Source organism: Balaenoptera ricei, chromosome 15 (assembly GCF_028023285.1).
Source record: "Balaenoptera ricei isolate mBalRic1 chromosome 15, mBalRic1.hap2, whole genome shotgun sequence".
Lineage (NCBI taxonomy): Eukaryota > Metazoa > Chordata > Mammalia > Artiodactyla > Balaenopteridae > Balaenoptera > Balaenoptera ricei.
Genome location: NC_082653.1, coordinates 1,846,785 through 1,869,912, shown reverse-complemented (window position 1 = coordinate 1,869,912; position 23,128 = coordinate 1,846,785). Strand labels below are relative to the sequence as shown.

The 23,128-nt window shown below is 55.2% G+C and overlaps 1 protein-coding gene across 8 annotated transcripts in view; it reads left to right on the top strand.

Annotated features, from left to right (window-relative positions):
* The window catches only part of CDH4 (cadherin 4), a 578,825-nt gene that overhangs the window by 501,854 nt on the left and 53,843 nt on the right, over positions 1-23,128 (top strand). For all 8 annotated transcript variants that reach the window (XM_059898536.1, XM_059898535.1, XM_059898541.1 and 5 more), the window contains 2 exons: positions 2,940-3,084; positions 18,114-18,286. In XM_059898536.1, coding sequence (XP_059754519.1) covers positions 2,940-3,084; positions 18,114-18,286 — 318 coding nt within the window. The remainder of the gene's footprint in view (positions 1-2,939; positions 3,085-18,113; positions 18,287-23,128) is intronic.

Here is a 23,128-nt window from a genome sequence, read left to right as displayed (position 1 = left end):
TCTGATTTTAGAGGCCACGAGGCTACCTCTGTCCACCCAGACAGTCTCCCTGCCACTAAGGCCAATCCCGCCACATGGCGTGACCTGATCGCGGGGTGAGCCCCGTTGCCCTCACTCCTGGGACCAGTGCCCCACATCCTTGGGGCCCTTCTGGAATCCTCTCTGCTCCCCCCACCCCAGTTCCACCAGCACCTTTGGCTGTGGAGGGGGTGGGATGACCTCTCCCACCTGAGAGGGAGCTGGTGAACCGTGGACACGGGTCACCGTGAGACGACCGCGTGGAGGCCCGCAAACATGAGGCAGATGGGCTGTCCCTGCCCCGCAAGATGCCTCCCCAGAAGGTTCTTCAGGGCCCCTTAAGGAGGCTTGCTGTTGGGTTCGCCCACATACCGTCATCTTGGGCCTGCAAGATGCCTCCCCAGAAGGTTCTCCAGGGCCCCTTAAGGAGGCTTGCTGTTGGGTTCGCCCACATACCGTCATCTTGGGCAAGGTCGCTCATCTTCCCGAGCCTCCGTTTCCGCATCTCTAAAATAGGGATCGGGCAGCACCCAGCTCACGGGTTCTTGGGAGCAGTGAGGTAAGGCAGTGCATGTAGCGTTCTGGGGGCACCCCCAGCCCGAGCCAGGGCACAGCGAGAGCCAGAGGCTGCTGGTGATGGAAGACAGTCTCCAGAGTCCACGTGAGGCCACTTCCAGGGCCCACATAGAATGTTCCGGGTCCCGTGCCCCAGGAAGAAACCAATGGCTCACGATTAAGACGCGAAGAGCGAGCACCTGGAAGGGGAGAGAACGGGGTCCCGCGCACGGTCCACAGGCGCCCACAGTGCATCACAGGAAATTCACTTGGCATGCGGTGCTCAGATTTGCAAGTCTCAGGACCTTTCTTGTCTCCGCCACCAAGACAGACCCCTGTCCCCCAACCGGCAGCTGCATGCGCAGCCTGAGAGATGGACGGGGCTGCGGGGGCTCTTAGAGATTTCCAACGGACACTATCGAATGTTATTTAAACTTGGGGGCGGTGGGCGAGGAGAACCCCACCAGCCACTTTCTGTCATTAGCTCCACTCGGGCTGCTCCTGCTGCTAAACATAGCGGCCCAAGCGGCAGTGTCACTTTAGTTAGAAGATAACTTTAATTTTAGCTCAGAATTACTCTTTTTAAAGTCTCCTCAACCTTTGGCTCAGAGCCTTATTGCCTGGCTGCACTTGACAAGAGGAAGGATGGCCTGGTGGCCCGCGGGAAGGACTTCCGCAGCAGGGCAGGTGCAGACCGGGGCTCCGGGAACTGGGGACTGACGGCGGCCGGGGCGGTGGCTAGTGGAAACAACTGCACAGCATCCTGAGATGCTTAAGCACGGTACTTCAAGCCAATCTGCAAGGGGGCAGCCATACCACTTAGCGGGCTGCGGGTCCCGGGAATCAGCGCTCCTTTGTCTCCTTCTGATGACTCAGATCACCTGGTCTGTGAAGCCAACCTTGAGCTCCCCCCTAAACACACTGTTTCAAGGGTAAAATTCCACCCAGGGCTGTCGGGCTGGGGCTGGCGTGCTGCAGTTGGCACGAGGCCCCTCCAGGCAAGGGTGGGCACCGCTGCCTCTCCCCTGAGGCTGGCAGAGCGCTGGGTGCAGGGCACCGGGGTGGGGCGTGGATGACTGTGGGTGGGGCCCCCGCTCAGAGACCCCTCCCCCAAGAGGCCTGGAGCACAGGCTCTTCTGGGCACCTTTGGCGTGGTGCTGTCTTGGTGTAAAGACCCTGAGGTCCGGTGTGTCCGGCTTGGAGGGTAACGTGATTTCCACAGAGAGATGGGGTCCGGGACACGGCTGTGTGACAGTCACAGCTCTGGCCTGGAGAGACCCCAGGCAGGTCCCTTCCACTCTCCGAGACTTGGTCCCGTCTAAATCCCAGGTCCCCAGTGGTCCCACTCCAGCCCCCGCTGCTGCCTGCAGGGCTCAGCCACTCTGCGTGCCCCATGGAGGCCTCCACGCTTGCTGTCCTCTTGGCCCCTTGTCCAGGGCTCAGCTCCAACGTCATCTCCTCTGAGAGGCCTGCCTGGCGTCCTCCCCACCCCAGCGGGTCGCTGTGGTCACACGCGTCCTGTATTGCTTCCTTTCCTTCTCAGGGTCCGTCTCCCTTCTACACGAGAAGCCCCAGGGCAGCCCCGTGTTTCACTGAGCCATAGTCTAGGGTGCAGCCGGTGCCTGGCACAGATGGGCCCTCGATAGATATTGACTGAGGGAATGAATTAATGAGTGCATGAATGAATAAAAGAAAAAAAATCCAAAAGTGAAGGGGTGAGTCTGAGCAGCCCCTCTGGACCCTCCAGCCCGAGTTGAGGGTATCTTCCCTTTGTACCTTGAAGTCGTCGTTCCCAGATGGAGTTCCCTGGAGCCCCTTCCCCAGCGGAGTGGGGGGCTTCCACCCCAGGGCCCCTGGACCCGTTTCCTCTTTGCTGCCCCAAGAACAGATAAGCTGGGGTGCGAATGGGCAGCAGGGTGGCCTCACAGTGGACGCCCAAGCTCAAGGCCCCCACGTGTCTCTCTCTCCCAGGCCTGACCTCCCAGCGGCAGGAGTCTAAGCCCCCAGCCCTGGTTGGCACGAGTGGCCTTTCGGTAGCTACGCTAGGTGGACGTGAGCCCTCATGGTCAGTGGTGTGGGGATGGTCTGCGTGGGTCCTGGGTGGGCATCGGCCTGGGCCCTCGGGGCCGTTTCAAGCTCCCATGGGACACCCGGTTTTGCCCTCCCAGGACCCTTCCCCATTTCCACAGAGAGCCGAGGCTCATGACGTGTCCCCGGGCTGCCCCTTGGGCGGCCCGGAGCTGTTATGTCACCACCGTCCCAGTGCTATGGGTCCAAGGAACCTGCTTTCGGCTGTTCTGAGGCGGCCGGTCAGGTGTGTCCCCGCTGGGTGGCCGCTGGCCCTGACGGCGTGTGTTGCTTTCCAGCTCCGAGCCCATGCCGTGGACATGAATGGCAACAAGGTGGAGAACCCCATCGACCTGTACATCTACGTAATTGACATGAACGACAACCGCCCTGAGTTCCTCAGCCAGCTGTACAACGGCTCCGTGGACGAAGGCTCCAAGCCAGGTGAGCCCCGGGCCCCCAGGGCGGGCAGGGGCCCCACTCCTGGGGAGGGCCACGCAGCCCCTGCCGCCGCGGTGGCACCGTGGGACTCATCGCCGATGCGTTTATTTTAGCGGGTGTTTACAAGTACCTACTGCATGCACTAGGGAGCGGGGTCCCTGCTCCACAGAATTCACGGTCCAGAGGGGACACAGACAAAAGAGCTAACACAAGGGAATGGAGCTATTGCAGTGATGATTAGGCTCAGAAGGAAACCCATGGGGCACTGAGAGTCATGGGGGCGGCTGCAGATCAGGGAAGGTCCCTCTGCAAAGGCGCCCTGTGGGCCAAGAGCTGATGCGTGATAAGGAACAGCACTGAGAGAAGGGCTGGGAGGGAACCTGGGGGTGGAAAGAGCACGTGCAAAGGTCCTGGGGCAGGTCAGAGAGGAGGCCGGCCACCTGAGGCCTCCTGGGCACACTTGGGGTTTGATTCCAGGCACAACAGGAAGCCTGTGAGAGGGCCGACTCCCCAGCCCGAGGAGGTGAGCTGTGTGCCTGAGGCCTTGGTTCCTCTCAGAGCTGACCCAGAGCCCGTCTTCCCATGGGCTCCTGTCCAGCATAAATGATAACGACCACTTCATAGCATCTGGCCTCTGGATGACATAACGACCAAGAAGTGGGCACTCCCCTCTCCCCTTTAGACTCAAAGCCTGGGGAGGTGGAGGAAGCAGCCCCGGCCCCTTGGTGTGGATGTGGGGGGAAGCCCCAGCCGATGCTGGAACCCCGCTCAGGGCCCTGCAGCAACAGCTGGGAACACATTACAAATGCATCGCTTGTGGCCGCACCTGCCGCTTCAGACTCTGCAGATGCGGCCCCGGGGCCAGCAGCCGAGCTCCCAGGTGATTCTGCACTGGCTGAAGTTTGAGAAGCACAACCCCGCTGTCTCCTGACTGGGGGCGGGGGTTGTCCTTGGGACAGCTGCTCAGCTCGGGTCGAGTGGGGAGCTGAGTCAAGCACCACTGCTGAGGTCCCTGCTGGGGCTGCCGGAAGTTGCCGCTAAAATACAGGACTCGGGTTACGTTTGAACTTCAGAGAAACAAGGGATCATTTTTATGCAGGAGTATCGGGAACATACTTAGAGTAAAGGGTATTGCTTGTTGATCTGAACGTCCAGTGTAACCGGGGGTCCTGCATCTTATAGGCTGCCCCTCCCCGGCTCCCCCGTGGGCACCCACCCTGGGAAGGCTTCCTGGCTCTGGGGAAGGTCTGCGGCGCCGGGCAACCTGAGGCCAGCTTCCCGGGCCTCTGAGGAGGGGTCAGTGGGCGTCTGGCTTGGGAGGAGGTGGGGTCCGCGAAAACAAACATTTATCGACCCTTCTCCACGGGAGGCGGCTGTCCTAGCTCCGTCTCGGGGCTGCTGCTGCAACAAGGTGGATTGCGTTTATGATTGATTGTCTCTCAGAATCGGGACGCTCGGGCCAGCCTGGTGTCAGCAAAGGGAACGGGATATGACATTATTTCTGCAGGAACCCTGGGCAGCTGCGCCCTGCAGGCCCCTGAGGGGCAGGGGCAGGCGGCGGGTGGCCATATTAGCTACAAGCAGCCAAAGAAAACAGATGAGGGCCGCCAACAGCCAGCTCTTTAAGGATCAGGGTGGGGAGTGAGTGTCAGGCTTGGGGAGGGGGCTTTCTTGTTAACAGAAGCGGTGGGTCCTCTCTCCCCAGGACCCAGGACGCTCTGTAAAGCGGCCTGGGTGTCACAAATCAAGCCTCGCGCATCTTATTTTCAAACAGATCGATAGAGACAGTTTTCCCAAATGCATAACTGCCTTTACTCGTTAGGATAACAAAAGCAGCACATTACTTTGTCTCCCCCTCGAAATCCTGATAGGAGCATCCTCGGATAGCTGGGTGTGGCCTGGGCAGGCTGAGGGCTGGTGTTGGCCCTGACTGGCCCTGATTCCCCAGACACTTTGTCCCACTTTCTGGGACCTTTTGCACTAAATGTTGGCCGACTTTCGGAGCCCCTGGGGGCCCCCAGCTCCACCTCTGTTCCTGGAACAACCCTCAGAGGGGAACGGTGACGCTGCCTCTTTGTGCAAAGCCAGGGATGGAGCTGCACGGTGCCCCGTTGGACCCGGCGTGATGCCCTCGCTCACCCTGACGTCCAGACAAAGCGGGCACCGCATCCTCGAGGCAGGAGGCTCCCGGGGACTTGGAAATAGTCTCCCCAGTTTCTTCCCTTACACCAGTAAATTACAGTAATGGAAGGGTTTTACACAGTGCCTTTGTGGGATAAGGAAAAACTACCGCCAGAAGTTAGTCATTATTTTCTGGAATGATAGGCTAATGAAGGGTTTCAGATGCACGTTCTGATGGAAAACAAATGGGAATGTGTGTTCAGTATTGACTCAGCTGGATAGGAACCTTCTAAGGTTTGGGAAGTTCACGTGGGGACATCAGCAAGCCAACCGGGGCCGGATCCCAGGCCGATCCCACGTCACCCCACGTCCTTCTCCCAGCCCCAGGCCCCTCAGTTTTATGAAATCCTCTCTGGCTTTGCTGGGTTGAATGGGCTCACACACAACTGTGGCTCCTACAACTGAGAAGCTGAATTTCTCCTTGTATTTAATAGAATTAGCCGCGTGTGGGTAGTGGCTGCCGTGTTGGGTCCCCACCCAGACGGGGCCCCCTGAAGCTGGTGGTCACAGCAGCAGTCCCCCCCCCCCCGGGAGCATCTGTCCTCTCCTGGTCATTGTCCCAAGTCCTGGATGGAACTGGCCAGGGGCCACCAAGCCCCTTGGAGACTCCATGCGACGCTCCAGATGAGAGCAGAGGGGGAAGCATGCCCGCTGGCCCCCCTTTGAATGTCTCACCACGGGAGCTTTGCTCGGGTGGGTGCCCCGCCGCTTGCTCCCTGTGTACACGTCACCCCTGCCTTTCCAAACTCTGCCATTTTTGCAGAGCCCGCCTTGACACCCACCCTGTACTGTGTCCCCCGAATCTGCCTCGCCCACCCCCTTGAGGGGACCATCCCACACCCCCGGGCAGACGCTGCGTCTGCAGGGGCGACAGTGTTTTGCACACGGGACAAGCACGTTCGCTGTTTCCACGCGCTCCCTCTGTCGTGATGGGAGGGCAGCTGGTGTGCGTCCCTGTGCCGCAAAACGGGTCTTAAGTGAGCAGTCGTTTCCACCAAGGCCTCTCTCGCTGGCTTTGAAATTGACTCTGAGCTCATGAGTTTAGATTCATAATAATTTATAAGAATTATCCATCTGTAATAGGGATGTTTTCCATAAAGAAATGGAGTTTCATTGATTTCAAGTTCACCAGAAAGTGGAACCAAAATTAGCGTTCCCAAGAGGAAGGGTCCAACTGAAAAGAGATGTGAGGAAGCTCAAGAGGATTGTGACCTGGTGCCCACTGGGGCCTGGGGTCCACAGAGGTATCTCAGGCCCCGGGGTGGGCAGGAAGCAGGAGGGCCAGGCTTTGTACAAACTTGAACTGGCTACCCAAGTGTCACCACTCCATTGACTCTTAAATGTGCTTCCCATAGGGTCTCATTGGAAGAAATGTCTTTTTAAGAAATCTTTCTATTTTGACATAATTGTGGACACACATGCAGTTCTAAGAAATGGTACAGAGATACCCCACAGACCCTTCACCCAGTTTATACCGGTGGTAACATTTTGCAGAGCTGCCGTGCAGGGTCACACCAGGATGTGACATTGGTGCAAGCCCTGGCCCTCACTCACACTTCAGCAGTGTTGCCTGCATGCGTGTGTGTGTGTGTGTGTGTGTGTGTGTGTGTGTGTGTGTCTCCATGTCCATGCGGTTTTATCACGTGTGCTGATTCACATGACCTCCACGGTCAAGATGCTAATGGTTCTGTCACAAGGACCCTCAAGCTGCCCTTTCAGAGCCACAGCCATCTCCCCGCCCACCCGCCGTCCCTAACCCTTGCAATCGTTGATCTGTTTTGTCTCTATGATTTTGTCATTTTAAGACTTTGATATAAATGGAATCATAATGGTATGTTACCTTTGGAGACTGGCTTTTTTCACTGAGCATAATTCTCTGTATATTCGTCCAAGTTGTGTGTGTCCAAAGTTCATTTCTTTTCATTGCTGAGAAGTCTGCAGTGTGGATGCATTGCCCTTGTTCACCCTTTGAAGGGCATTTGGGTTGTTCCCAGTTTGGGGCCATAGTAAACCTCCAAGATCTTTCATTCCCATACAGACTTCCGCGTGAACGTAAGTTTTCATTTCTCTGGGACAGATAACCTAGAACGCAGTCACTGGGTGGCACAGGGAACAAGGGTTCAGCTCTGCAAGGGATGGCCACGCACTTTCCTGGAGTCACAGTACCATCTTCTGTCCCACCACGTGAGCGGCCCGGCTTCTCCACGTCCTCGTCGGCATTTGGTGGTGTCGTGTTGTTTTGGCCGTTCAGAGGGGTGTGTGGCGATATCTCCTGGTGGTTTTCGTTTCTGTTTCCCTGCTGGCTAACGATCTTGGGGTCTCATCCTGTGTGTGTTTGCCATCCACACAGCCTCCTCGATGAGATGTCTCTTCATGTCTTTTGTCCATTTCCTAATTAGTTTGCTTCTCTTAATCACTGAGTTTTGAGAATTCTTTACTTATTCGAGATACAAGCCCTTTGTCAGATATGTAGTTTGCAAATATTTTCTCCCCCTCTGGGACTTGTGTTTTCATCCTCTTCATGGCATCCTTTGGGAGCAAGAGTTTTTCATTTTGATGAAGTCCAATTTTTCACTTTCCTTCGATGGATTGGGCTTGAGTATTGAGAACTCTTCCCAGGCCCTGGGTCCTGAAGATGCTGTAGGCTTTGTTCTAAAGGTTTTATGGTTTCACATTTTACATTTCTTCCATGGTTCATTCCAAGTTCATTTCTGTGTAATTTTTATATAAGGCGTGAGACTTCACGTCTGGATCATTTCTTTGCTTATGGATGCCCAGGTGTTCCTGTACCGTTTGTTGGAATGGCTTTCATTGAGTTGCTTTTGTACTTTTGTCAAAAATCAGTTGGGCCTATTTGTGGGTTTGTTCCTGGGCTCTCTGCTTCTATCCATTGATCTGCGTGTCTGTCCCTCTGCTAGCCCCACACTGCCTGGGTGACCGCGGCTCCATGGGAAGCCTTGACGTGGGGCGGAGTCAAAGGCTGTTGGGACGGCGTGTTAAGTGTTCAGACCCTGGCTGTCGCCTGTGTCCTCCCCAGGTGGGACTGTGCACTTGGTAGGTGGCGTCGCATGGCACTCAGCCACCCTCCTCAGAATCCAGGCGGCCGGGCACCACGTGGCCAGTGTGCGGCGTGGCGGGGCCTCGGCCGGCTACTCCCTCTGTCTCATCGTTAAATGGAAGTAATGGTAGCGCCCACCTCCTGGAGTCAGCTGAGGGCGCCCACCCGAGGCTCCTGACACCTGTGCGATTATTAATCGTGTTACTACTATTAATGAGTATTAACTTATTAATATTGTTAAACGTTCTTACTCAAAATATTAGTTCATTTTCCCGACTCCAGCAAGTACATTGTCAGGTTGAACCTCAGATTGAACTATAAGACTCACTTAAAACCAGCTGTCCTGGTACATGTAAAAGTATGAAATTAGAACACTCCCTAACACCATACACAAAAATAAACTCAAAATGGATTAAAGACCTAAATGTAAGGCCAGACACTATCAAACTCTTAGAGGAAAACATAGGCAGAACACTCTATGACATAAATCACAGCAAGATCCTTTTTGACCCACCTCCTAGAGAAATGGAAATAAAAACAAAAATAAACAAATGGGACCAAATGAAACTTAAAAGCTTTTTGCACAGCAAAGGAAACCATAAACAAGACAAAAAGACAACCCTCAGAATGGGAGAAAATATTTGCAAATGAAGCAACTGACAAAGGATTAATCTCCAAAATTTACAAGCAGCTCATGCAGCTCAATAACAAAAAAACAAACAACCCAATCCAAAAATGGGCAGAAGACCTAAATAGACATTTCTCCAAAGAAGATATACAGATTGCCAACAAACACATGAAAGAATGCTCAACATCATTAAGCATTAGAGAAATGCAAATCAAAACTACAATGAGATATCACCTCACACCAGTCAGAATGGCCATCATCAAAAAATCTAGAAACAATAAATGCTGGAGAGGGTGTGGAGGAAAGGAAACACTCTTGCACTGTTGGTGGGAATGTAAATTGATACAGCCACTATGGAGAACAGTATGGAGGTTCCTTAAAAAAACTACAAATAGAACTACCATACGACCCAGCAATCCCACTACTGGGCATATACCCTGAGAAAACCATAATTCAAAAAGAGTCATGTACCAAAATGTTCATTGCAGCTCTGTTTACAATAGCCAGGACATGGAAGCAACCTAAGTGTCCATCAACAGATGAATGGATAAAGAAGATGTGGTACATATATACAATGGAATATTACTCAGCCATAAAAAGAAACGAAATTGAGTTATTTGTAGTGAGGTGGATGGACCTAGAGTCTGTCATACAGAGTGAAGTAAGAAAGAGGAAAACAAATACCGTATGCTAACACATATATATGGAATCTAAGAAAACAAAAAAAAGGTCATGAAGAACCTAGGGGTAAGACGGGAATAAAGACACAGACCTACTAGAGAATGGACTTGAGGATATGGGGGGGGGGGGAAGGGTAAGCTGTGACAAAGTGAGAGGGTGACATGGACATATATACACTACCAAACGTAAAATAGATAGCTAGTGGGAAGCAGCCGCATAGCACAGGGAGATCAGCTCGGTGGTTTGTGACCACCTAGAGGGGTGGGATAGGGAGGGTGGGAGGGAGGGAGACGCAAGAGGGAAGAGATATGGGAACATATGTAGATGTATAACTGATTCACTTTGTTATAAAGCAGAAACTAACACACCATTGTAAAGCAATTATACTCCAATAAAGATGTTAAAAATAAATAAAATTAAATAAAATAAAAGGCTGTGTTCTGCTCCTTTGAGAAGAGGAAACAACAGATTAAAAACAGCAGCTGGGGGGACCTCCCTGGTGGCACAGTGGTTAAGAATCCACCTGCCAATGCAGGGGACACAGGTTCAAGCCCTGGTCCAGGAAGATCCCACATGCCCTGGAGTAACTAAGCCCATCCGCCCCAACTACTGAGCCTGTGCTCTAGAGCCCGCAAGCCACAACTACTGAAGCCCACACACCTAGAACCGGTGCTCCGCAACAAGAGAAGCCACCGTGATGAGAAGCCAGTGCACCACAACAAAGAGTAGCCCCCACTTGCCACAACTAGAGAAAGCCCGTGCGCAGCAACAAAGACCCAACGCAGCCAAATAAATAAATAATTTAAAAAATAATAAAAAATAAATAAAAACAGTAGCTGGACTCCCTGACCTGAAGCTTGTGAGCCCCGACTGCCTTGTCCGCCTGCTCTTCCTGAGCTCCTGAACCTGGCTCAGGGCAGTGGGGAGGCCCCACGTCTCTGCAGGAGGCCTCGGGCTCCCCCAGCAAGGGGCGCACCTTCCGCTGAAGCTTTGATTATGCAGCCGTTGCAGAAACAGCACTGACCGAGGGCCTCCAGGTGCTGGGTACTGTCCTCAGGCCTCCCGACAGGATAACCTACTGAAACCTGACAGTCCTGTGACACAAGCACTTTGGAGATGAGGGAACGAAGGCACAGAACAGGTAAGTAAGGACACAGCCAGTGGCAGGCATTACCAAACCAAACTCGGATCCGCTCGCCTGCGTGGTACAGACAATCTGCTGACACGAGGTTGTGGTGAAGGAGAGTGCAGTTATTTACTGAAACGGCTCCAAACAAGGAGAACGGGTGGCTTGTGCTCAAAAAAACCCAAACTCCCCAAAGGGTTTCAGCAGAGCGTTTTTAAAGGCCAGGTAAGGGAGTTGGGGGTCCCAGGGTACGTGATCAGCTCGTGCAAAATTCTCTGATTGGTTAATGGTGAGGTAACAGGGTGGGGTCACAGGGGTTCACATTATCAGTCCTCAGGCTCCAGGAGGCCTGGGGGCTACATGCTCATAACTGGAGCCCCCTTCCCTCTGCAGCAGCCGTGGGTCCACACCCTTTCCGACAGGCTTCTCCAGCTGGAAATGGGTTTCGTGGTGTTGCCTCCTGCCCAGAGGCAGCCTGACCGGTCTCATGGCGTCTCTCAAGCCTCCGAAGAAAAGATGCCTCTGTGTTGACTATTTTTTAACAAAAAAGGCTCTAGTTGGAATTTCTGCTTTCCCTAACCCGTTGTAACTGTGTGAGGGCCTATATTATAAATTTTGAAATTAATGTTGCTTTAAAATATTAAATAGAGAAATCTACATGCTGCAAATGAAGTCAAAGAAACCTTCATCTATATAATGCAGTTTTTGCTTAAATAGATTATTCTATTAGTGGGCCCTGTTTATTTATTTATTTTATTTCTGTGCCGGCGGAGTCCCCCGAGATTAATGCCACGGACTAATGCACAGATGGCGCCAGATACTTGAAAGTCATCTGCATATTAAGAATTTAAATCTTTAGCCTCAGTGATTTGAGCAGAAAGCCAATTATGGAGCTGAATTAGTTTTCAAATTAAACTGCGATTTAAGGTTTGTGAAATTAATCCTTTAAGGCGCATGGCAGCGTTTGTACATGAACTCTTCGGAAGAACCAAGAGTCTGCCTTCTCCCCCTTTTCCTGATGGCACGATTTATGAAGTGATGTCCGGCATCTCGGGCAGCAGACAGCATGCCCTCTTAGAGGAAAATACAGAGTGATCTTCAGTTTCATTTGTTAAGAAAAATGCAGGCCTCTCTACTAGGGGGAGAGGCCCAACGAGGCCTCCAGAGAAAGCCCTAGAAGGATGATTTTCTCCTCGTTCTCACAGCCCAGGTGATGGGGGTGAGACTTAACTCCCCAGTTACTACCGATGCTGCTGCAGTGAGTGGTTCCTGGCAGAGCGCTCAGCGGGGTACCATGGCTGAATCGCTCCCTCCCTCCCGTGGGCGGCCCAGGTGTGCCATGGCATCGGGGCTGCTGGGCGCTCACGGCTGCCTGTGGACCAGACCCACCCCCACTGGAGAAGGCGAGAGGGTCGGGGGACCTTGATGCCAGGGCCACGCTTTCCCAGACACGCGGAGGCTGGCCCTGCTCACGACCCGAGACGTGGTGTGGCCACTGAACACTTGCTGGAGGGTTCAGGAAGGGGCACCCTCAAGTGTAAGGGGGAGACTGAGACACAGGACACGGGCAAGGGGGGCAGAAGCAGGGTGCCACCAGGGCAGGGCCTGGCCCGCAGGTCAGCAGGCATCGCCGAGTGCCCTCTGGGTGGGTGGGGATGAGTGCCCAGACACTGAGTGGAGGCCACCTCCCCCAGGCAGCTCTCCAGGTCTCAAAAAGGAGTTCCTTCTGCCTCCGCCCCATTCTCTTCTTCTAGGAAGGAAGTGAAAATCACGGAGCCCTTGCTCAGTTTCAGGGCCCTGCACGCTTATATTTCATCTGGGTTTGTTTCCATGGCAACCCTGCCCGTTGGCCTTTCAGCTCAGAGCACTTGGGCATGCATGGGTCACCTGATCACGGAGTGGTGGCCATGGGCCAGCCAGGTTTTCAGAATCTTTTTTGAAAGAAACCAAATTGTGATTAAGGCTGGAAAAAAAGTCCCATCAGTTGCCTCATTTCTTTTTTTAAGTAACATTTTACCTTCTGGTAATCAAGTGATAATCTTTGGAGGAAACTTGAGAGATACAGAGAAAATCACAAAGAAAAACATCACAGTCTCTCATCTTGCCTGCCACGCAGAGATTGCCACAAGCACATTCGTCAAAGATCCCTCTGGTCTTCTCTCCCTGCACGAACGTGTTGTTATATTAAAGAACACAGTTTAGAAACTGGATTGTTTTCCGTTTTGCTGTATATCATGAACATTTCAAGCGTCACAAAATATTCTGGCTTTAAACAGTTCCGTCATGGGAATGTACCACAATTTATTCAGCCAACACCCAGTTGTCAGACATTCGGCGTCACGTACTAATTGATTATGCTCCTTGTTTATCTGCACCGCTAGATGTGAGCTTCGCAGGTCAGGGACTTTTTTTTACTTTTTATTTGAGACCATTGTTGATCCACACGTGCTTGTGCAACAAAGGACAGAGAGAGTCCCTCATCCAGGTTTTCCAACAGTAATGTGGAAATAAATGAAGACCAGCTGATGGGAACCAGCAGAGGCTGTGTGTTCAGAGCAGGGGGGTCACCAGCCACCATCACAGGCAGAGACTCGAAGGCGGGCAGAGGACCGGGGAGCTTCGTGGTAGAGAAGGGGGCTCAGGTGTGCCTTGGTGGGGGCTGGTAGTCGGGGCCTAGAATGGGGCATCCCATGTGAATTTCTGGGGGTGCGCTTCAGCTTTTCTGGCTGATTGTTTTTAATCTGCATCTGATGACTCTGTTATCGGAATCTCCCCTGGTCTGGTCCTGGTCAGTTCTTTCTCTCTGTTTTCAGTCAGGTTTTGTCTTCTTGTGTGCCTGGTTCATTACGTGCTGTGCCTTGTGTGTGAAAAATTGTAGAGGTGACTTGAGGGTAAGATGTTACCTTTGTCTATGAAGGATATGCTTTCGCTCCCGGCAGGGGAGTCTGGTAACCTCAGATATCATAGCCTAAGTCACCTTAATAGAGCTGTGCCTCTGTCGGCTAGGACGGTTCCTTTCCTGTTCACCCTCACTCCCAGCGCGCTGCCCTTCCGGGTCCAACCCAAGGACTCGAGCGTTTTCCAGGCTCCACCCTCATATGGCGAGCCCCAAGCTCAATGTTTTTACCCCCATTCCCATCAGTCTGTTGAAAGCTCCATGTAGCTCTTCAGCCGTCAGAAGCCGATTTGGAATCAGCAAATGTCTTTTTTTTTTTTAATATGTATTTATTTATTTATTTATTTGGCCGTGCTGGGTCTTAGTTGCGGCATGTGGGATCTTCATGGCCGCATGCAGGATCTTTAGTTGCGGCATGCGGGATCTTAGTTCCCCAACCAGGGATCAAACCCAGGCCCCCTGCATTGGGAGCACGGAGTCTTAACCACTGTACCACCAAGGAAGTCCCTCGAATCAGCAAATGTCTTGAGAGGAAAGATGGCTCCCAGTCTCAGGTTCTCCCTTCCGGCCTGCCCCGCCCTCCCTGAGTCTGTGCCGTTGGTATCTCTCTAGTGCCCTTAACGAGATGTTTTTATTTCACATTGGGTCCAGCTTTTCTAATTTTCCTCAGGAGGAAGATCGGTTTAAAATAACATTGTCCACCATTTGCTAAAAACAGAACCTCCTGGATTCCTTTTAAATACTTAATGCCTTTGGGGAAATTCTACTGATAATTAAATTCATTAAAATTGGGTTTACAGGGCTTCCCTGGTGGCACAGTGGTTAAGAATCCACCTGCCAATGCAGGGGACACGGGTTCAAGCCCTGGTCCGGGAAGATCCCACGTGCCGTGGAGCAACTAAGCCCGTGCGCCACAACTACTGAGCCTGCACTCTAGAGCCCATGAGCCACAACTACTGAAGCCCGCGTGCCTAGAGCCCGTGCTCCGCAACAAGAGAAGCCACTGCAATGAAAAGCCCACGCACCGCAACAAAGAGTAGCCCCTGCTCGCTGCAACTAGAGAAAGCCCACACACAGCAACGAAGACCCAATGCAGCCAAAAATTAATAAATAAATAAATTAAATTAAATTAAATTAAATTAATTGGGTTTACACACTCTTCGAGAATAGCCATTGCGTGAAGTTAGGTGGGTGTGTTTGATGAATGTTTTTCCTGGGGTTCTCAAAACACAGAAGTTCCATATTTTCTCCCCTAGAAGACACTTCATAAAGATGTGTTGAATGAATGAATAAATGTCCCAGTGGGTTTGCAACATCTTGGTCTGATTGCAACCAGCTCTCCATGAAATCCAGTGACTGAGTTAGCATTCTCACTACCCACCCCTGCCCCCCGCACTCCTGGCTGCATGCAGTCTGTGTTCTCGGCATGTCTTCAGAACATAAGTCTGACCCACTCTCCTGATGAAAATACTGCCCTGTGATCTTAGAATAAAGTCCAGAATCCTCGCCGTGGGCCCAGCCCACCTCCAACCCCATCACATGCCCCCTTTCCCCGGTTCCTCAAACGTTTGGAGCTCTTCTCTGCCCCAGGGCCTTGGCCTCCTGCCCAGAGTACCCCCCGTCCCCTCCCTACCCCACCACCCCCATCTCTCAGGCCGTCCCTGCTTCCTCCGTAGCACCCCACATACCTCATTATTCTACATATTCATTCATGCGAGCGTTCTTCCCCCTTCCAAGCACTTATCACAGCTGGCGATGATCTGTGTCTCCCTGTTTGTTCTGTCCTCACTGGCATGTTAGGGGTGGGACCATGTCTGTCTGCTTGTTCTCTTCCTACATCCCGAGCACAGAGCCTGGTGTCTGCACACAGCAAGTGCTCACTCAGTGCTTGTGGGCTGAGTATCCCCGCACACTGGAATGTCATTCAGCCGTAGAAAGGAGTGAACCTTGAAAACGTTAGGCTCCGTGAAAGATGCCAGACACAAAGGCCGCGTAGTATATGATTCCATTTATAAGCCGTGTTCAGAAAAGGCCAATCTGGAGACAGACAGTAGATGAGCATTGCTGGGGACTGGGGAGGAGGATGGGGAGCAACTCATTTATTTATTCATTCATGCATGCATGCATGAGTGCATGCCGTGCCGGGTCTTAGTTGCGGCACGCAGGATCCTCGTTGCAGCATGCGGTATGCAGACTTCTTAGTTGCAGCATGCAGACTCTTAGTTGCGGCAGGCATGTAGGATCTAGTTCCCTGACCTGAGATCGAACCCAGGCCCCCTGCACTGGGAGTGTGGAGTTTTACCTACTGGACCACCAGGGAAGTCCTGGGAGCGATTCTTAACAGATACAGATTTCTTTGGGGGTGACAGAATGTTCTGGAGTTAGGTACGCTCTATTGACAATTGCACGACTTTGTGAATCTACTAGTGCACTTTAAACGGGTGAATTTTCTGATGCGCGAATTACATTTTGATAAAAACTATGTAAATCTGTGGATTGAACAAGTGGGGAGAGGGAGGCGCTGCGGGCCTGGAGCTCCTGGGCCCTCACTTCCTGCAGCATCCGGCCCCGTCCAGGCTGGGACTTCCCGTCCTTTCAGCGTGAAAAGTCTGGTCCTGGGCCCATTCCTCTCTGGTTGGTGGATGAGAATAGAAAACCTATGCCCTGTAAACAGATTTCCACTTTCCTCTCTCTGTTTGCTTTCCTTTCTGTTTTATAAAATGCATTTGCTTTGAGAAGTTTTTATTCCGTAAAAGCTGAAAGCTAAAGCCAATTCCCAGTCAGGCCCTCGCTGCTTGCGGTGGGGTTGGACGCGGGAAGGCAGGTAGACCTGCTTTGCCCACACATCCTCGCAGCCAGAACACTGGTAGGATTTGGAAAAGGCCCCCTGCCCGGACCACGAAAGTGTCTCCACCACTGTCTGCCCAGTTCCTAGCGCCGTGCCGGCTCAGAGCAGGTGCCCAGTGCGTGTTTGATGACTAAAACACCCACCCATCACCACCTTGGATCCCAACAGGACTGGAGGCCCAGCTGCACAGCCAAGCCCCAAGCCCAGTTCAGTCTCAGCTTAAGCCAGCACCCCCCCAAGAAGGGACCCAGTGGACGATGGTGCCCACACTCCCTCACCCCTGTGGGCCCTGGACAGCACACTGTTCCAGCCTGGGAACGTGGAGCTGAACGAAGGACATGCAGATCAGGACTAGGGCCCCATGCCCAAGACTCCAGGGGCAGTCACAGGGCCGGGAGCCTGTGCCAGTCAGAACTCTGGGTTGCAAGCGACAAAAACTCAAACTAAAATGACATAAAGCAAGAAGGGGAATATATCGGTTCAGGTACACAAAGAGTCTGTAAGGTACCTTCTCCTCAATTTTGCTGTGAACCTAAAACCGCTTTATAAAAGAAGCCTTAATTTTTTAAGTATAGAGGCAACAGCTTCAGGTGCCGCTTGACCCAGGGGCTGCCCGATAGGAGGTGGTCACCCGAGCCCCTCTTGGTTTTGTTTCCTCCAAGATGGCCCTGTCCTTCACTTTCCTTCCTTGTGGCACAAAGTGACCACAGCCCCAGCCTCACACACTGACCCAACCAAGGCCAGCGGCAGGGACAGTACGCTGGTTTCCCAGTAACCCCGGCGAGCACCTCCGCCTGGATCACAGGCTCTGACTGGGTAAGGTGCCCACCGCGGACCCAATCACTGTGGCCAGGGGAGGGGTGTGCCGTCCAACCAGGGCCTCCCGCCGTGGGGAAGGGAGGATGCCAGTAGGAGCCCCACGTGCCGCTCTCAGGAGCCAGGGGACCGTGCCGGAGCGTCCCCTGCGGACCTCAACCCTGGCGTGTGGATGGGAAATGGCGTGGGCGGCTCACCCCCTGGGCTCGGAGCTGCGGGTGACCACGCGCCCACGCGCACCCTGGGTTTACTACTCCGTCTGCCCCTGCGCCCCGTGTGCACAGCTCCCCGCCGAGGGGGCTCTTCTCACTTAGCTTCCTCAAGTGCCTGTTATGCCCCTTCTGTATACCCAGCCCTGTTTTTTTACCGCGTGCCGAGTCGCGGCCGTGCCGTCCTCCACGTGGGATCTGGATCCTCGGCAAACGCTGCCGACCAGAGCCTTGGGCCGTGTGGCTCAGGAGGGAGAGTGCTGGGTTTTGAGCCAGAATCGCTGGCTCCGCTGTCCCCAGGCGGCTCCCCCTCCTCCAGGGCCTCCGTCTCTCTGCCCGCTGACCACCTCCGAGCAGACTTGAGCTCGGCAAGAAACCCGCCGGTGGTTCTGCAGGAGTGTGTGGGGCTGGGAGGGACAGGTGCACTTCCCAGGGCCTGGCAGGCCTCCAGCCCGTGCGAGGGGAAGGACCCACACCACGTCCAGCCTCCGGGGAGGCGTGGTCCCGGCTGACGTCTGCCGGGGTGCGGGTGCGGGGCCGCGGCGGGTGTGACTGGTGAGTCCCACTTGCGCTGTCGTCTCTGTTCCAGGCACCTACGTGATGACAGTCACAGCCAGCGACGCTGACGACGGCACCACGGCCAACGGGATGGTGCGCTACCGGATCGTGACCCAGACCCCGCAGAGCCCCTCCCAGAACATGTTCACCATCAACAGCGAGACAGGGGACATCGTGACGGTGGCAGCCGGCCTGGACCGAGAGGTGAGGAGACCGCCATGGGGCGGGGGGGACGAGGTGGGGCGTCGCTTGTGCTGCTGCCACCGCCAGGGCAGGAGACCTTTCCCACTAGGCACAGCAGGGTGTCTCCAGGCACTGGGCCACGTGGTCCCACCCGGGTGAGGCCTGGCGGAGACAGTGCCCGGCGGGGCCTAAGTTGCACGGTGTAAATACATCTTCTGGGACCCGTGTCAGTGGAGTTGTGCGATGCGAGAGGTGGGCCAGAACCCCCAGGGCTCAGAGCAGGCCTCGGGCGGACCCGGGACCTCCATCTCATGTACCAGAGGATCCAGCAAGGCCCCAGGACCCTCGCCGGGACCATGATGGGCGCCTGCTTGGCCCAGACAGGGCCCTGCAGTTGGCCCTTGGGATGAGGAGCGGCTCCGTCCGGCTTCTAGAAGCCTGCTGCCCTCAGCTAGGGAGGTGGTCCCTTGGAGTGGGTAGTGACGCCACATGGCGTGGGCCGTCATGGAGGCGAGCCATCCCCTGTCTCTCCCCACCCAGGGGCCCCGACCTGCCCCAGGAGGGAGGGCATCCCCATTGCCCCCAGAAGACTGTACCGCAGTGTTTCTCCAGGCTCTAGCCTCACCCAGGGTGTCTTCACACCTCTCGGGAGAGCAATGTGGTATGACCAGGGCCTGTGCGTGAAGGCAGACATTCACACACACTCTTGCACACGCATGCATGCGTCCTTCTCCATGGTCAGCCTTGGAAGCATTGCTCCAAGGAAATTCCTGTCTGAGGTCCAGGGTCAAGCAAGGCTGAACTTGGGCACGGTGACCCCTGAACACGAGCAAGTGCCCCGCCTGCTCCTTCCTCACTTAGCAAATGTGGACAGAGTGCTGTGTGAGGCATAGGGGATGTGGAGCTGGTTAGACGGTGGCTGCCCCCAGGGTCAGGGGTGGGGAGCAGAACCTAAGTGGATGTGCTGCAGTGGATCATGCGTGTAAGCAGTGGATTGTGTGTGTAGGCAGTGGATCACGTGTATATGCAGTGGATCATGTGTGTAGGCAGTGGATCACATGTGTATATGCAGTAGATCACATGTACATGTGGATCATGTGTATTGGCAGTGGATCACATGTGTATATGTGGTAGGTCACATGTATATGCAGTGGATCATGTGTGTAGGCAGTGGATCGCCTGTGCATATGCAGTAGATCACGTGTATATGCAGTAGATTGTGCATGTAGGCAGTGGATCTCGTGTATATGCAGTAGATCACGTGTACATGTGGATCGTGTGTGTTGGCAGTGGATCACGTGTATATGTGGTAGATCACATGTATATGCAGTGGATCGTGCGTGTAGGCAGTGGATCACATGTATATGCAGTAGGTCACGTGTTATGCAGTGGATCATGCGTGTAGGCAGTGGCTCGTATGTGTATATGCAATAGGTCACATGTATATGGGGTGGATCATGTGTGTAGGCAGTGGATCGCCTGTGCATATGCAGTAGATCACGTGTATATGCAGTAGATTGTGCATGTAGGCAGTGGATTGTGTCCACAAGGTGGTGATGTGAGATGAGATGGAGCTAACTATGGAGAAATCACGGGAGGCTTCTCAGAAGAGGTGGCCTTGCTCTGAGCCTTGGAGGCTGATAAGATCAATCATATTTTCTCCTCTTTGGGACTAAGGACCCGTTTTTCCTGAACGCTGCACACCAGACGTCTAACTGGTTCCGAGCAATCACAGATCCCACTCAGCAGTCTCCTCTTTTCGATCAAAAACTTTTACTGAGCACTGACTTTGTGCTAGAAACTGCCAAGGGTGCTGGGCAGACAGCAGTAAGCAGGGCGAGTGGTGTCCCTGCTCACGTGGGGCTCACTTTGCAGGAGGGAGAAACAGGCAAGAGGGAATGGTCCCCACGAGGTAAATGAATTCAGGCAGTGGCGTGGGTTATAAAGAAAGAGCATCGCGTACCGTCCACAGAGGGCGGGGGTGGAGCATCAGGGATGTCCCTGTCCTGTCCCGGGAAGGGAGTTGTATGAGTGTCCCAGGGCTGTCCTAACAAAGGAAATGCAGCCTCTCACAGTTCTGGAGGCCAGAAGTCCAAGATCCCAGCAGCCTCAGGCCCCAGCCCGGCAGCAGAGGGGCCTGTCCACCTCCCACGCAGGCAGATCCCCGCGCCCTGCCCGGCCCGGCCTCAGCGGGCCTCCGCCACCTCTAAAGAGCTTCTGTTCGTTGCTTGCTGAGTGTGGACTTCAGGTTCAGGAAACAGAGAGGCGGGGAGCGGGCGGTACTCAGCCCACGGGCCCCGAGCACCCGGACCTCCGTTAGAGACGAAGAGCAGCTCGGCTGCACGGCTCTGCTGGGAGCCTGGCTGCGATGTCGGGCCTTGGAGACAGAAGGAGGCGTTTCTGGGGCCTCTGTCTAGAGGACACAGGGGCAGCGCCCAGAGGACCCTTCTGGAAGTCTGCAGAGCGGGAGAGGCCCCGCCTCAGAAAGCTCGGAGAAGCTGCCGGTTCCGGAGACGCGGGGCGGCTCTGGATGCCGCGCCCCTGCTTCCCTGCGCAGGTGGGGTGCGGGCCGGCCCGGCTTGCATTTATTTATGAACAAACCAGCAGGTGTGGAGGGAGGGACAGACAGCCAGGAGCAGTGGGAGGAGGGGTACCGCCAGCGTTTCGTGGGCTTTTCTGCTACTCATCTTCCATTCTTCTGTAAGCACGTGCCGAGCTGCCGCCGTGGGCAGAGCCTGTTCTAGACACCGGGGCGCCCCAGGGACCCCACGGAAGGTCAGTGCGGGCTAGGCACTGTACAGTGCGCGTTATCACATCTTAGTCCTTGAAACCGCCCAGGGGGAAATTCCAGTAGCAGCATTTCTTTCCAGATGAGAAAGGCAAGGCTGCGGGGGCTCTTAGTTGCCCAGGGCCACAGGGCCTCGGAGCTCAAGACAGGCGCGGCCCCGGGGCCCAGGCCCTCCCCTGGTGCTGGGGCTGGAAACTCTGGACGCCAAAAGGGGCCAGAATTCACTCTGGGTCGTGAGGGGAGGGGTGGAGAGGCCTGGGGAGGGTCTGCCCCACCAGGGCCTTAGTGGAGCAGACAGCAGGGAAGGCCTCAGGTTGGCATTTTTTTAAATCCTGTGCAAGGCAGATGGCACACATCTGTGGGCCTCATCCAGCCTTGGGGCCACCCGTGGACACCCCCAGCTCCTTCCATAATGGTCAGCACTGTTTAGCCATGAGGAAGCTTCGTTTTCCTCATCTCAGAAATGGGAACATGCGTGTCACCTGGGTGAGGTGTGCGCCGTCCTGAGGCTGGAGGAACGCATCCCTGAAATGCATCTCTTAACCCCATGCCTGCCCCCGGCAACCTGGATTCTTAACCCTTTCCGGGGGCACCCCAGGAGAGGCTCCACCCTGCCAGGTAAAACACAGGGCACCCAGCTAGATCTGAGCTGCAGACAAACACAGATCGTGTTTCCTGCAAGTGTGTCCCAAATATCGCATGGGACATATTCATACCAAAAATTGTCAGTTGTTTGTGTGAAGTTACATATAACTGAACGGTCCCTGGTTTTGTTTGCCTTGTCTGGCAGCCTAGCCTGAGGCAGCTGCCCCACTCTGGGCCCGGGTGGGGAAAGGGGCACCCCTCGGAGAGCCCGGTGGGCGATCCCTCCTCCTCGGTGCCACAGTGGCACCTGACGGAGGAGCTGACAGGAAACAAGGTCCCCGAGAGCCGGGCCTGCAGATCAGGGGAAGCTGGCCGGGCGGGTGGGCATGACGTGCGAGGGCCCTGCCCGGCTGGGCGAGCCGTCAGGTCCCATCAGTGTGACCGGCACCAAGCCGCCGGGGCTGTCCCCGCCACACGACTCGCCCTGGAGCAGGAGCCATAGCACGCGCTCGGCCGTCGGAGGCCCCTCCTCCCCCGGGAACGAACCCGGACACCTGCTCCGCGGACACGGGAGGACATGGAACATCCCGGTGGGTGTGCCGGGCCGTGCACCCTCACTTAAGGGGACCTGGTGGCCTCCTCCGCGCCTGCCCACTGCCAAGGCCCACCCTCCCCCTGACCTCGCCCCTCACTTAAAGCAGACCCAGGACCTCCAGAGCCACCCACTGTCTCAGGCTCTTGGTCGCTGCAAGGTCGCGTGGCCCTTCCTCCTGGCTCCAGCGGTGACCCTCCCGCCCCACCCTCGCCCTGCGCCCCCGCGCGGCACCTGGCTGCCCGGCCCCGGCCCCGCCGCGTTCTCGCCGTTCTCTCTCGCCCCCCGCGGCCCAGCCGAATGGGCGGAAGCAGCCTGGGCGGCGCCTGGCCCCACCCCGCGTCCTCCGGCCTCCACCCGGCTCAGTCCCGCCCCGGAGACCTGGCCCCTCCTTTGGGGCGGCTGCTGGGTCAGTCACGCCAGCTCTGCACCCACCTCCCCCCCAGAGCAGGTGGTTGCTGGACCTTAAGCGGGTCAAGTGAAATAATTAAACACAAGCTGTCTGTACTGATGAGCCCTTCCGCGGACCATGGGCTGCGATGATCGTGAGACAGCTGCTGCCCGCTCCTCCTGGCCGCTTTCCCCGCGGCGCCGTGAGGCCTTGGGCTTGGGGTGGGCAGCGTGGGAGGGCCCAGCCCGGGGAAGGACAGCCCCGGACAGAGGGAGTGGGGATGGGTGGCAGGTGAGATCGGCGCTCTGAGGCCCGGCCCCGCCGCCCCGTGGCCTGACCCCCGCCCCGCGACCTTCAGCCTCGAACCCTCCCCTCTCCAGCCGTCTGGTCCTTCCCGTCTTCACTCCAGACGTCACCTCCTCAGGGAGGCCTCCCTGACTCCCTCTGCTCTCGCTGGACCGGCGCCACATGGGCTTGTCTCCTCTGCTGGGGGTTCCCTCCTGCCAC